Source organism: Sorex araneus, chromosome 1 (genome assembly GCF_027595985.1).
Source record: "Sorex araneus isolate mSorAra2 chromosome 1, mSorAra2.pri, whole genome shotgun sequence".
Taxonomy (NCBI): Eukaryota; Metazoa; Chordata; class Mammalia; order Eulipotyphla; family Soricidae; genus Sorex; species Sorex araneus.
In genome coordinates, this window is record NC_073302.1 from 166,603,597 (window position 1) to 166,616,822 (window position 13,226).

At 37.3% G+C, this 13,226-nt stretch overlaps 1 protein-coding gene and 1 non-coding gene across 2 annotated transcripts in view; both read left to right on the plus strand.

Annotated features, from left to right (window-relative positions):
* The window catches only part of ADGRV1 (adhesion G protein-coupled receptor V1), a 534,581-nt gene that overhangs the window by 108,053 nt on the left and 413,302 nt on the right, over positions 1-13,226 (plus strand). The window contains exons 34-39 of the mRNA XM_055138625.1: positions 2,024-2,233; positions 5,075-5,205; positions 7,469-7,568; positions 8,694-8,873; positions 9,231-9,394; positions 12,805-12,898. Of these exons, the coding sequence (XP_054994600.1) occupies positions 2,024-2,233; positions 5,075-5,205; positions 7,469-7,568; positions 8,694-8,873; positions 9,231-9,394; positions 12,805-12,898 (879 nt within the window). The remainder of the gene's footprint in view (positions 1-2,023; positions 2,234-5,074; positions 5,206-7,468; positions 7,569-8,693; positions 8,874-9,230; positions 9,395-12,804; positions 12,899-13,226) is intronic.
* LOC129401179 (small nucleolar RNA U3) lies at positions 12,356-12,562 on the plus strand. Its single transcript, XR_008628132.1, has one exon. It is a non-coding gene; the product is annotated as a small nucleolar RNA U3 (small nucleolar RNA).

A 13,226-nucleotide genomic window follows, 5' to 3' on the forward strand; every position in this document is an offset into this window, starting at 1 on the left:
TGCAGTACCCACTCTAAAGTCTCTCATGCTCTGCCCTAGAGTACCTGTTAACAATGTTTTTCTGATCAGAAACGTAAAGTATACAGAATAAACCTTGTAGTATACTGAAAAAGAGAAGATAAATGTTATTAAAAGTGACATCATTTATTTTTGTAAGTTGGTTTTTGAGAACCTCACATGGTGGAATTTGGGGGACACTTTTGGCAGATTCTGCATAGTGCAGTGCTCGAAACACAGCTGGGATTAACACCTGTGCTCTCGCCTCTAAGCTATTTGCTAAGACCACTTATGATTTTAATGCCTGTAGTTGGTGGTGGGAAAAGTGGAGCGATAGCACAGCAGGTAGGGCATTTGCCTTGCATGCAGCCAACCTGGGTGTGATTCCTCTATCCCTCTCAGAGAGCCCGGCAGGCTACTGAGAGCCTGGCAAGCTACCCGTGGCATATTTGATATGCCAAAAACAGTAACAACAAGTCTCACAATGGAGACTTTACTGGTGCCTGCTCAAGCAAATCGATGAACAATGGGAAGACAGTGCTACAGTGCTACTTGATGGTGGATGGGGGGGGGGGAGGGATTGTAATTACAGGTGTTGAGGCACATACACTTTACTTTTGAAATAATCTATACTAAATTATTATTTTTTCTTTTGGGTCACACCCAGCGATGCACAGGGGTTCCTTCTGCTCATGCACTCAGGAATTGCTCCTGGTGGTGCTCAGGGACCATATGGGATGCTGGGAATCGAACCTGGGTTGGCTACGTGCAAGGCAAATGCCCTACCGACTGTTCTATCGCTCCAGCCCCAATACTAAATTTTTTTTATGGATATATTTATACCACTTGACTAAATATCACTGTTCTTTACTAGTAAATAATTTTGAAAATAGTGGAATCTGACATCTTGCTGGGGTGTGTATGCAGGTTGGTTAATTGGTAACTTTTCTCCTTATTTCTAAGGAATTGGATCTGGGACACCACAGGTGAAACAGTATATTTAGAATTTGGTTTAGGGGTGGTCAGTGTACGCTAGGATTTGGGGGATTGTAGACTAAATTGAGAAGGGCCAACTTAGCCCCTGTTGCTGTCTAATTTCATTTCTGCCTCCTTTACTCACTTCTCCACATTCCACAAACTAATATTTGTTGCTGTCATCTTATCTAGCTACTCAAACTCATGTCATTCAGGTTGGTTCTTTGACTCTCCAACTTTGCTCCCTTTTTATTCTTTTGCAAACACTACCCAGCATGTTCCCGTTCCTTCAAGTATTGATTTGATTCCCTCATGAAAGTGACTCAGAGAATTGCCAGAATGAGAATGAAGCTCCACTCTCTGAGGGAGTTTTTTTTGTTTTTCTAAACCAAATATGAGTGCGAAGCTTTAACCTTGGTAGGTCATTGCTCAAGATCAAAGAGCAATTCAAAATCAAAATCAAAATTCTTTCAAATCAAAATTTTGATTTGAAATCAAAAGCAAATCAAAATCAGAATTCTTTCAAATAATTCTACTCTTTAACTTTTCCATAATTCAGAATGTCCTTCTCCACAATCTTTCTTCACAATGTGAATCCTTCTTCACAATTGATGAACTTCTCAGTGTTTTAATATAAGGAAGGCTATGCAAATCAAAATATATTTATACATAAAACATATAATTATAATTCTTCACAATTATAGTTCTTCACATGTAATATTAGTACCACTACATATTACTTATGAAGGATTAGAATTTTCATACATATTTTTACTTTCTTCCAAAAGTTACCTGGGTCCTTTTTTTTAAAAATGTTTTTTAATGAATCACCATGAAGTACAGTTACAGACTTTCATGCTTACGTTTCAGTCATACAATGATCGAGTACCCATCCCTCCACCAGTGCTCATTCTCCATCACCATTGTTCCAAATATCCTTCCCATCACCCCCACCCTATCCCCCACCCCCTACTCTGTGCATCTGAGTCCTTTTCAAAGTTTGTTTGTAATGATTTTGCTCCATTAATTGAAATTCCATTATTTTTTATAGGCGAAACAAAAAAGATAGCCATTTTAACCATTTTGGATGATTCTGAGCCAGAGGATGATGAAAGCATCGTAGTTGGTTTAGTGTGTACTGAAGGTGGAAGTAGAGTGTTGCCCAGCTCTGACACTGTTAGAGTGAACATTTTGGCTAATGATAACGTGGCAGGAATTATTAGCTTTCAGACATCGTCAAGATCTATCATAGGTCACGAAGGTGGGTTCTTTTATTTGTTGAGCACATTCATTCTCTTTTCCATGGATATCATTTTCTGTGTGTAGTCTCTGGGAGTATCTGATGTTTTTATCCCTTTTGTTATTTTGCTGAGCTGTTTATGTCTCTCTGCATGGAGCTTATTTGAAATAGGCTGCATTGTGATCTTTCAACTAGATTTAAGAGCCTTGCAGATTGATACTGTATTCTACCTTGACACTCCCCACTGGTATGATATTTGGGGATGTTTTATAGTGGGAGGGGCACACCTGGTGATGCGCAGAGGTTATTCCTGGCTCTGCACACAGGAATTTAATGCTCAGGTGACCTTCTGTGGACAGGTCAGCTGCATGCAAGGCAAGCACCCTAGCCTCTGAACTATTTGGCCCTACCCATGGGTTTGATATGAAGCTCCTGGGATGCTCAGTTTTCTCATCTTTTAAGTGATAAAAAGCATTTCTTACTTTATCGACTTCTTTGTCATGATTAAATGAGCAAATAAATGCAAAGTGTTTAGTACAGTTCCTAGCAAGAGCACAATGGTAGCCATTGACAATGAGCAGTGGAACACTAGCTTCCTGTTATAAACAAATAGTAGGTTTCAATCAGTGAGTATTTTACCTTGAGTTTTATATTATTATGTAGTTTGTGACCACAGTGCCAAACTAGAAAAAAATATTAAATATTTTTATTGTTAAAAATTAGCTTCCTTGAATAGTGAACATTCAAATTGTATTTATGGTTATGTATATATCACTGTTTAAATTATATTGTCTTCAAATATGCCTGTTTAAATTAAAACATATTTATATGTGTTTCACTATACTTTGCATTTAAAATTAAAAAAAATATTTGTACCCCAGTGAGTTAAGAAATGAAAAATATATAGAACATGCCTTTGATCTTCTATTTTACAGATGAGGATATTGACAGAAGTAAAATAAGTAACTTGAAAAGATCATATAGCTTGTTTAGTGTACACCTCTTCTGTGAGAAATTCTGCATGGTGTAAGACAGGAGAATCCATGTTTGTAGTAGACCTGTTTTTTTTAATGAGTTTTGTAAGTTTAAAAATTTGTAAGTGTATTTTGACAGTTGTGGTTGGTTGTATAGTCTCAGTTACATCCCAACTTTTGGAGAATATGATTCCTAACTAGAAGTTCCTATAATGTAAAAAAAATTCCAGACGGTCTACTTATGTAATGGTGACCATAAGCTCTTTTGGGTAATAAAAAAATTAAAATGTGTACATTAAACATTGAAGTGTTGAAGAAACCTGCTTTTGAAGTCTTCCTGATGATTATGTGTTTTTTGTAGTAGCAGTTTTTCAAGAACAACTAATTGTACTGAAGTTGTGTCTACTTAAATTTAGGAACAAAATTGTATTTTTCAGTGATTAAAATGAATATAAATCTCTAAGTTATTCATGATATGTTAAGAAACCTAATTTTAATGCCTGTTTAGTTTTATTATCTTCTGAAAAAGATGGGGATAATTTAAAAGCATTTGAAAAGGGTACTTATATTTTTATTATTTTCATTCTAGTTGTTTATGTGTCAGAATCACTTACTTATTTGGAGAACTAACTAAAAATTATTTTTTATGAATATGCGTAGTTTCAAATCTATGTCCTTGGTACAAAATTTGCATAATGATATGTTTTTTTTAAATCCTATTAGAAATCATTTCAATTATCTTCTCATAATAATAGAATTTTTAGTGATACCACTCATTAGAATCTCCTTTTCTTCTCGGGAGGGCCTTTCAAGCATGTTAGGGGACTCAGGAAGCGCTTCCGGTGATACTTGGCCAGGGGTTGAGACAGAAAATAGTGACGCTCTAGCCCTGTGGCTCCCAGGACCTCCTGAGCTACCCCAGTGGTTCTCAAGAGATACAAGGGCCACATCCAGAAATGCTCAGAGGCCTCCAGGACTGTATCAAGCAGTGCCCATAGGCCATGTGGTGCCAAGGTCCCAACCTGGGTTGGGCAGATGTTTGCTACCCTAACTCCTACGCTGTCCATTCCCCTTCCATCACCTCATTAGTATACCTTAACTTTGTATATCATCATTCAGTACTTTGAGCATATTTTTTGTCATCTACATTGCTGTTGGCAATACTGTCTTGGCATTTGCTTGTAACAATTTAAAAAATGATTCTCATGATTTAATTAGTTTGTTACAAAGTATTATTATGGGAGAATAAAGCTCAGGAATTAAAGCATCTAAAACACCACAGTTAATAGAAAGGATAACTGTAACTTTGGCTAAGTTACAGAGATCAGTGCGCAGATTTTTATGCCTTTCCTTTGTATTTCTTTTTATAAAACAAAATCATTGATGGTATATGTAAGTTACAATTTAAAGAAATGTGATTTTCAGGTATTTGCAAGCATCTATATGCATGCATTGTGTAAAATCACATTGCATATCAGTGTAAGGAGTTTGTGTCCTTTTGAGAAGTGAAGGAAGAATTTGTGTTGCTACTAATTTTACCATGAGGATTTCATTATTTTCCTTAATTTATGGAACCTTTATGTTCTGTTGCATGTTTTGGAGTGTATCCAAGTTTGTGATTTCCATTTTGGCATGTGCTTTCTAATTTTCACTATTTAGCAATTTTTGAACTTCTTGAAGTTCTACAAAATGAAAGCATTTAGAAGTTAGATCATGGTATTAATAAACTATAAGCATGTATTAAGCTTCTAGAAGATTCAAAACAGAACAGCTTTGTAATGTTTTTGGTATAAGTGCTATAATAGCTGCATGTTTGGGATTGGGTTTTGTTGGGGTCAAATATTAATTGTATATTAAATATTTATCAATATTTACATTTTTATTGCAGGAGAAATTTTACAATTCCATGTGATAAGAACACCTCCAGGTCGAGGAAATGTTACTGTTAACTGGAAAATTCTTGGGAAAAATCTTGAACACAGTTTTGCTAACTTTACTGGACAACTCTTCTTTCCTGAGGTAATCGCACAAAGGAAAGCATTACTACTAATATCAAAAGCAAACAAGGTTTTGTGAGAAAAATGGCAAAACTTACTGCATTATGCAAGGTATTAGAGTGATTATTGGTAGATTTCTTAGAAACCTAAAGGAAGAACATTGTTCAAATAATTTCAAAGGCTTCAAAAAGAGTTGTTTTTCTGTATCAGTAGACCTCTTAACTTTATTAGCATTATTATTTTTGCCTTTTGGGTCACACCCAGCGATGCACAGGGGTTACTCCTGGCTCTGCACTCAGGAATTACTTCTAGTGGTGCTTAGGGGACCATATTGGATGTTGGGAATTGGACCCAGGTTGGCTTCATGCAAGTGAATGCCCTATTCACTGTGATGTAGCTCCAGCACCTCTTTCTGAGAAACAGAAAACTCTGCCTTCGTATTTGAGCAAAGTTTTCTTTTTTCTCTAATTTGTTTGGTGTCCCCTGTGTCATTCTGGAAATGGAATGTTTGTCCTTGTTATTTTATTTCTCACTGTTTCAGAGATTTAATGGCATGACAATAAACACAGCTCTTAAAATGTTCCTTTGCACTTTGTTTACAATATATTCTGAGATCACTTTTAGAGATTCTGATAGTGTGAAAGAAGGTGATTTGTCCGAAGTAACTTTATAACCCACACTTCTCTGAGAGAAAATCAGCACAACTGTATTATAATGTATTCACATTTCTACTTCCCACTCAGTTTGATATAATTTAGTTGATAATGTTCTTTTTTTGGTATTTCTACTATAACAATAATTTCTACTATAATAATTTCTCAAGCTCCCCGTGGCATATTCGATATGCCAAATACAATAAGAATAACAGGTCTCATTCCCCGACCCTGAAAGAGCCTCCAATCTCTGGGAAAGATGAGTAAGGAGAGGCTGCTAAAATCTCAGGGCTGGGATGAATGGAGATGTTACAATCTCACAATGATCAATGTTATGATTTGCCTGCTCTGAGCAAATCGATGAACAATGGGATGACAGTGATCCAGTGATACAGTGAATTTCTCAATGATCCAAGTGCCTTGAACCTGTTTCAGTATTACCCTGAACTTCCAGTAGCTGGTTTCCCTGTGATGCTGATCGTCTGTTCCAGGCTTCAGTTTTTCCCGCTATCCATAGAAATTCCCTCAAGTTGCGGCTCTCTAAAATTCTCAATAGTTCTGCATTACTCATTGCCATCTATACATCTCAGTATTCAAATCCTCCACGGTGAGCTCCAATATACTCTAGCCCTGGTTTCCTATGAGTCAGTGTTTTTATTTAAGTCATTTTTTAAATGATTTAATTTTTTATGAGGGCACCATGATTTATAAAGTTATTCATAGTTGAGTTTCAGGCACATAATGTTCCAGCACTGGTCCCACCACTAGTGTTAACTTCTCATCACCAGTGACCGCGGGTTTCCTCATAGCTGCCAGACTGTCTCCCTGACAGGCACATTTCTTTCTTTCTTTTTTTTTAACACATTAACATTTTTTTTTTTTTTTGGCTTTTTGGGTCACACCTGGCGATGTACAGGGGTCATTCCTGGTTCTGCACTCAGGAATGACCCCTGGCGGTGCTCAGGGGACCATATGGGATGCTGGGAATTGAACCCAGGTCAGCCGCAGTGCAAGGCAAATGCCCTATCCGCTGTGCTATTGCTCCAGCCCCTTAACACATTAACATTTTTATTTATTTATTTTTTAAATTTTATTGAATCACTGTGAGATAGTTCCAAGCTTCCATGTTTGGGTTACAATCTCACAATGATCAAACACCCATCCCTCCACCAGTGCACATTCCCCACCACCAATATCCCCGGTATACCCCCCCTTTCCCACCCTTTCCCTGTCCCCATGGCAGACAATATTCCCTATACTCTGTCTTTATTTTGGGGCATTGTGACTTGCAACACAGACACTGAGAGGTCATCATGTTTGGTCTATTATCTACTTTTTGGCACAGGTCTCTCATCCCAATTGGTTCCTCCAGCCATCGCTTTCTTAGTGGAGCTACCCACCCCGTTACGCCACCAATAGAGCAGAGACTTACTTCCTGCCACTTCATCTCACTGCCCACCTGTATGTCTTTCCCTTTGTTCTTCTCCACCCTAGAGTTTGGGATCAAAGGTTTAATTCATTCTTTTTAAAAAAGTCACAAAATGTTTTACATTAAGATAGATTTGGCTACATAATTTATATGGCCAACAAAGCAAAAGAGAGTTTGTGTTCAATTATTTCTTTTTTACCTAGGGATCATTGAATGAAACAGTATTTGTGCATTTGTTGGATGATAATATTCCTGAAGAGAAAGAAGTGTACCAAGTCATTCTCCATGATATCAGGACACAAGGTAATTCAGGATTAGATTTTGAGACTGATGTACTACCTACTATACTAGCAAGGTACCTAGGGTTGAATTTTATATTATTGATAATAAAATTATTAATTTAAATTAATGACTTAATAATTAATAAATAAAAATAATATTTTATTATTATTGTTTTGGGGTGGCCTTGAGTGATAGCACAGTGTGTAAGGCCTTGCACACAGCTGACCCGGGTTTGATTTTTCCGCCCCTCTCGGAAATCCTGACAAGCTACCTAGAGTATCCTGCCCACACGGCAGAGCCTGGCAAGCTATCCGTGGCATATTTGATATGCCAAAAACAGTAACAACAGGGGCCAGAGCAATAGCACAGCGGGTAGGGCGTTTGCCTTGCACGAGGCCGACCCAGGTTCGATCCCCGGCATCCCATATGGTCCCCCAAGCACTGCCAGGAGCAATTCCTAAGTGCAGAGCCAGAAGTAACCCCTGAGCATTGCTGGGTGTGACCCAAAAAGCAAAAAAAAAAAAAACCCCAGTAACAACAAATCTCACAATTGAGACATTACTGGTGCCTGCTCGAGCAAATTGATGGACAATGGGATGACAGTAATACACTGCTACAGTGTTTTGGGGCCATACCCAGCCATCCTTAGTGTTTACTCCTGTGTGTTCAGGGATTTCTCCTGGTGACTCAGGGGCCCATATGGGATGCTGGGATCCAACCTGGGTTGGCCACGTGCAACTTTAAATAATTTCTGATATATTTGTTCAGAACAAAATACTTTTAGAGATGGACTTTCTGAAATTAGTTTTATATTATAAGAGTAGTTTGGATTTTAGATCAATTGAATACATAATTCAAGTGGGATAATTTTTGAGCAAATTATTTGTCTACTTTCCATGATTTCTGAATTTCTGTAATTCAGATGGCCAGCATAGCAAATAATTGCTATTTTTAATCACAGAAAATATTTCATTATTTTATAACAAAACTAAAATATGGATGTTTTTATCAACCTGATGATTTCTGTGACAGAAGTGTGGAACATTTTCTGATTAATATGTTTTAGAGGACTGGACTATATTTTAAGTATTTGGAAATTAATGACAAATCATGGTTCCATTTCTTGTGGGTCCTGACATTTTATAGGCGTTCCACAAGCAGGAATTGCTCTGCTTGACGCTCAAGGTTATGCAGCTGTCCTGACTGTAGAAGCCAGTGATGAACCACATGGAGTTTTAAATTTTGCTCTTTCATCAAGGTTTGTCTTACTTCAAGAGGCTAACACAACAATCCAGCTTTTCATCAACAGAGAATTTGGATCTCTAGGTTTGTGTTATTCTGTAATAAATAGGTTTCTAGACAAATGCTTTTCATTTAATTTATTCAGGGTTTGTGGTTTTGTTTCTTTTTTTTTTAAATTATCTGTTTTGTCCTCATCCAGCAGTGCTCAGGGCTTACTCTTGGCTCTGTGCGCAGGGATCACTCCTGGTGGGGTTTGGTGCTGGGGACTGAACCCTGCTTGGGGGCATGCCACACAAGCACCTTACCTGTTGGACTATTTCTCTGATTCCTGTGCATCAGTATTTAATATAATTGTGATGTTAAAAAATAAAGGCAAAAAAATCAATGAAATATTATTTTGAAATTTTGAATAATTGTAAAATCTTTCCCCTACTAACTTAGGAACGATCAATGTCACATATACCACATTTCCTGGAATGTTAAGTGTAAAGAATCTAACAGAAGGAAACATGGCTGAACCAGATGCTGACTTTGTCTCTGTAGTTGGCTCTTTGATTTTAGGAGATGGGGAAACATCAGCAGCCATCAACATTAGTATACTTGAGGTAAAATTGCAAATGGTATTTTGCTATTGTTTTATGCCACCTAGATAATTATAAGAAGTGACTATTAATGGATATTCTAGTGCCTCTAATTAAGCTAATTTCATGGGTGTGCTGTTTTCTGTTACTATAGAAACATCTTGTGATAACGAGAATTCCTTTAGAGCAATCCTTTGAAAGGTGGCAGTGGCCTAAGAAAGAGCTTCCTACAATGAGGCAGTTTCCAAGCGGGTCACTGAATCAGCAACCCCACATATGTTAAAGTCCATGATGTTAGTCCCTGCTAAATTAGAAAAAGTGGGAGCTTACTAAAGAATCACGACATAAACTGTGCTTATGATCAAAAAGAAAGTAAACCTTGCTCACTGAAATAGCATTTTGGATGGCTTTCATTTTATAGAATCTTTTCTTTGGTGGCTCAGTTTTGCAGCTACCTAAATATATTTCCAAGAGTTTTATGAAAGTAGCACTTCGTAGAAGGTAATGAATGGCAGATATTTGAGTGATGGGAGAGAGAAACTTGAATTCATATTGCCATAGAAAAAGAAATGTCGGTGGCATGGTGACCACCATCTTTTAGAGCTATTGGACAGAGATACAAGCTTGCAGTGATGGGGTGCACGGGAAATCTCGGGATGGTGGGGGGGCAGTACTCCCAGCCCAGTTGAGACCCCGAGCGGCTGACGCTGCTCCCAGCCCAGTTGAGACCCCGAGCGGCCGCCCACGAACAGCTCCTCTGCTCCTGAATGGCCATGATCCTGGAGGCACACAAACCAATTTTGTAATGCAGCGGCCTCTAGCAGAAATTTCTCTGGACTTAATTACTAAAATATCAGACCTCATATGCTCTTCAATATCGGCAATGGAAAACAAATTACCAAATGATGCCTTTTTGGAAGGTTTGATTGTTTGGGGAAAATTCCAAATAATAAGAGTGAGTTTTCGTTGAAAGATTGAATGTAATCAAAGTAAAGAGAAAGTAAAGTGAAAATCATCAGCCACACAGGCAGGATTGGGGGGTGGGAGGTGGGTATACTGGGGTTGTTGGTGGTGAAACATGTGCACTGTGGAAGGGATGGGTGTTTGATCATTGTATGACTGAGACTTAAACCTGAAAGTTTCGCAACTGTTCTCATGGTGATTCAATAATAAAAAGTAAATTAAAAAAAGGAAAAAGAAATGTCAGTTGTCATTGTGTTGGGAGTTCTTTCTATAAAAGGTTTTATTTCTTGGAGGCTTTTAAAAATTTTATAAAACTGTAGCTAGTGTAAGCCTTCTAAAGTCACTAATTCTTATTTTCCACTCAATGATCTAATACATTAAATCATTTATAAGGTCTTAAGAGGTGCTCTACTTTCTTTATTACATATAACACAAGTATGATAAAACTCAGGAAAGTCAGCTTTTGTATGATAAAAATCTGATAAAGTCAATCAATATAAGCAAATGGATATTCCACATTTATTATTATGGTAGTAAGTATGTAGTCATAGTATCTCTTATTTTATAGAGTTTAGCTTTATGAACTTCGTTTTCAAGTTCCATCTTTTTTCTTTCTCATCGCACTTCTTTCTATTCTGAGTGGCACACAGTTAAGAAACTGAAGTCCTATATAACCAAGAGAACTAAGTCTCACTGGAGATCTTTGGAGGAGAGTAGTTTCCTGGGCTTGGAAAACCATGGGGCTCAGTGGGGAGCTGTCTTTTCCCTCTCCGATTTGGTAACTCACAATGCTCCCTATAATCCCTAAGATAATAATTTGGACAGTATGCTTTTCATTGGGCTGGAGTGATAGCACAGCGGTAGGGCATTTGCCTTTCATGTGGCCAACCCGTGTTCGATTCCTCTGTCCCTCTCGGAGAGTCTGGCAACCTACCGAGAGTATGAGAGTATCGTGCCAGCACGGCAGAGCCTGGCATAAGGCTGGCAATAGCCGTTGCGAATTGGATATGCCAAAAACAGTAACAGTAAGTCTGACAATGAGAGATGTTACTGGTGCCCGCTCGAACAAATCGATGAGCAACGGGATGACAGTGACTGTCTCATTCATTCATTTATGCTTTTCATTGCCTTGTCACAGAAACATAAGAAAACAAAAGTGTATATTGCTTGTATATACCACTCTTTCTCTCTCTCTCTCTCTCTCTCTCTCACACACACACACACACACACACACACACACACACACACACACACACACACACACAGGCTGGTCAATCCTGACATGAAATTTGCTAGTTTTTGCGTTTTGAGAATTGTCTTATTTTCATCGATATTTTGTAGACTAGTGAATCATAAGAATTTATTAAAATTTCCTTCAAAAATAGTTATTAATTTTGTTTTATTTTCAAATTGGGGGTCATATCTGGGGTGCTCAGGCATAACTCCTGGGTAGGTGCTCAGGGATCGCTCCTGAGTGGTGCTCAGGGGACCATGTGCCAGGAAGAAAACCTGGGGCTCTGGCATGCGAGGCATGTGTGCTAACCCTTTCAGCTCTCTTCCCCAGTTCTGCTGTTACTTCTTATTTATTTATTTAAATTAAAAAACAGAAAGATTCACAGTTACAAAGTTGTTTACGATTGGGTTTCAGTTATATAATGTTCCAACACCGGTCCCTTCACCAGTGTGCATTTCCCACCACCAGTGTCCCCAGTTTCCCTTGCTATTACTTTTTAAGTCTTGTCTCTAACCCAGGCACTCTGCACACTTTATTTAAAATCATTATTACAATATTCCAAAGGAGCCGTTATTTCCCCTATTATAAAAATGGTAGGATTGGAGCCCCCCATTCCTCCCAACTTAAATCACTTGAAGGGAATTTGGTATAGGAGCTCCTTGTTTTCAAAGCCTGCATTTTTCATGATATTGTTCTAATCTTCATTCTAAACACTATTAAATATTGTTATGTATTTTACTTATATGATTTTAAAATGTATTAATCAAGGCCCCAAATGATGTAGTACAAAGACTATACTTTCAGGCATTATTTCTGTAGTTTGTTACTAGAGAATTTCCTCTGACCGTGTGAGCACCCGAAATCACAGAAGCCACAGCATCCTCCTGAGTGAGAAGCCGCTTCTAGATGTTGCTTCTGCAATTGCCTTTTCCCAATGATGATTGTTCTTCTCTTCCTTTGGAAGAGGGAGAGGGAGAGGATGCAGTCTGACTGGTCCTGAAGAAAAAAGAAAAAAAAAGTGATGTAATATTAGCAGTGTCATGTGGCAGTTTGACCTTATACAACCAGATACCAGTTTAATACTTTTGTTTTTGAAATTAATATTTTTCTGTGATTTTGCATTTTTGTTTTCTGTACATTATTTAGCATAAATATTTATAACTTTAAAACAATTTATAACATGTAGTTTCTTTGATAGCACAATTATAAAGATTTTAATTGATACAATTTTTTGCAGGATGATATACCAGAACTAGAAGAATATTTCTTTGTGAATTTAACTTCTGTTGAACTTATCATGGCTCCTTTATCTTCATTTCCTCCTAAACTAGGTAAGATGGGGTTTTTTTGTTTGTTTCTTTTAACTTCAAATGAAGTTAGTAATGATCAGAGGTGATCATTGGACTGTGAATTTCAGCTATATATGAAAATATAATGGACTTTTCAGATTTAATTTGGAAACTAATATATTTCAGTATTGTACATCAGACAATATATTTTGGAATTATATGAAAGTATTAAATTTTATAACTATTGATTAAATTTATAATCTTCAAGGTAAATTACATTCTTAGGGAGATATTTTCTTTAACAAACTTAATTAGTTATTTCCACTGGCTAACAAAGCACCAGATAATTTTATTTAATTGCTTTTAAGTT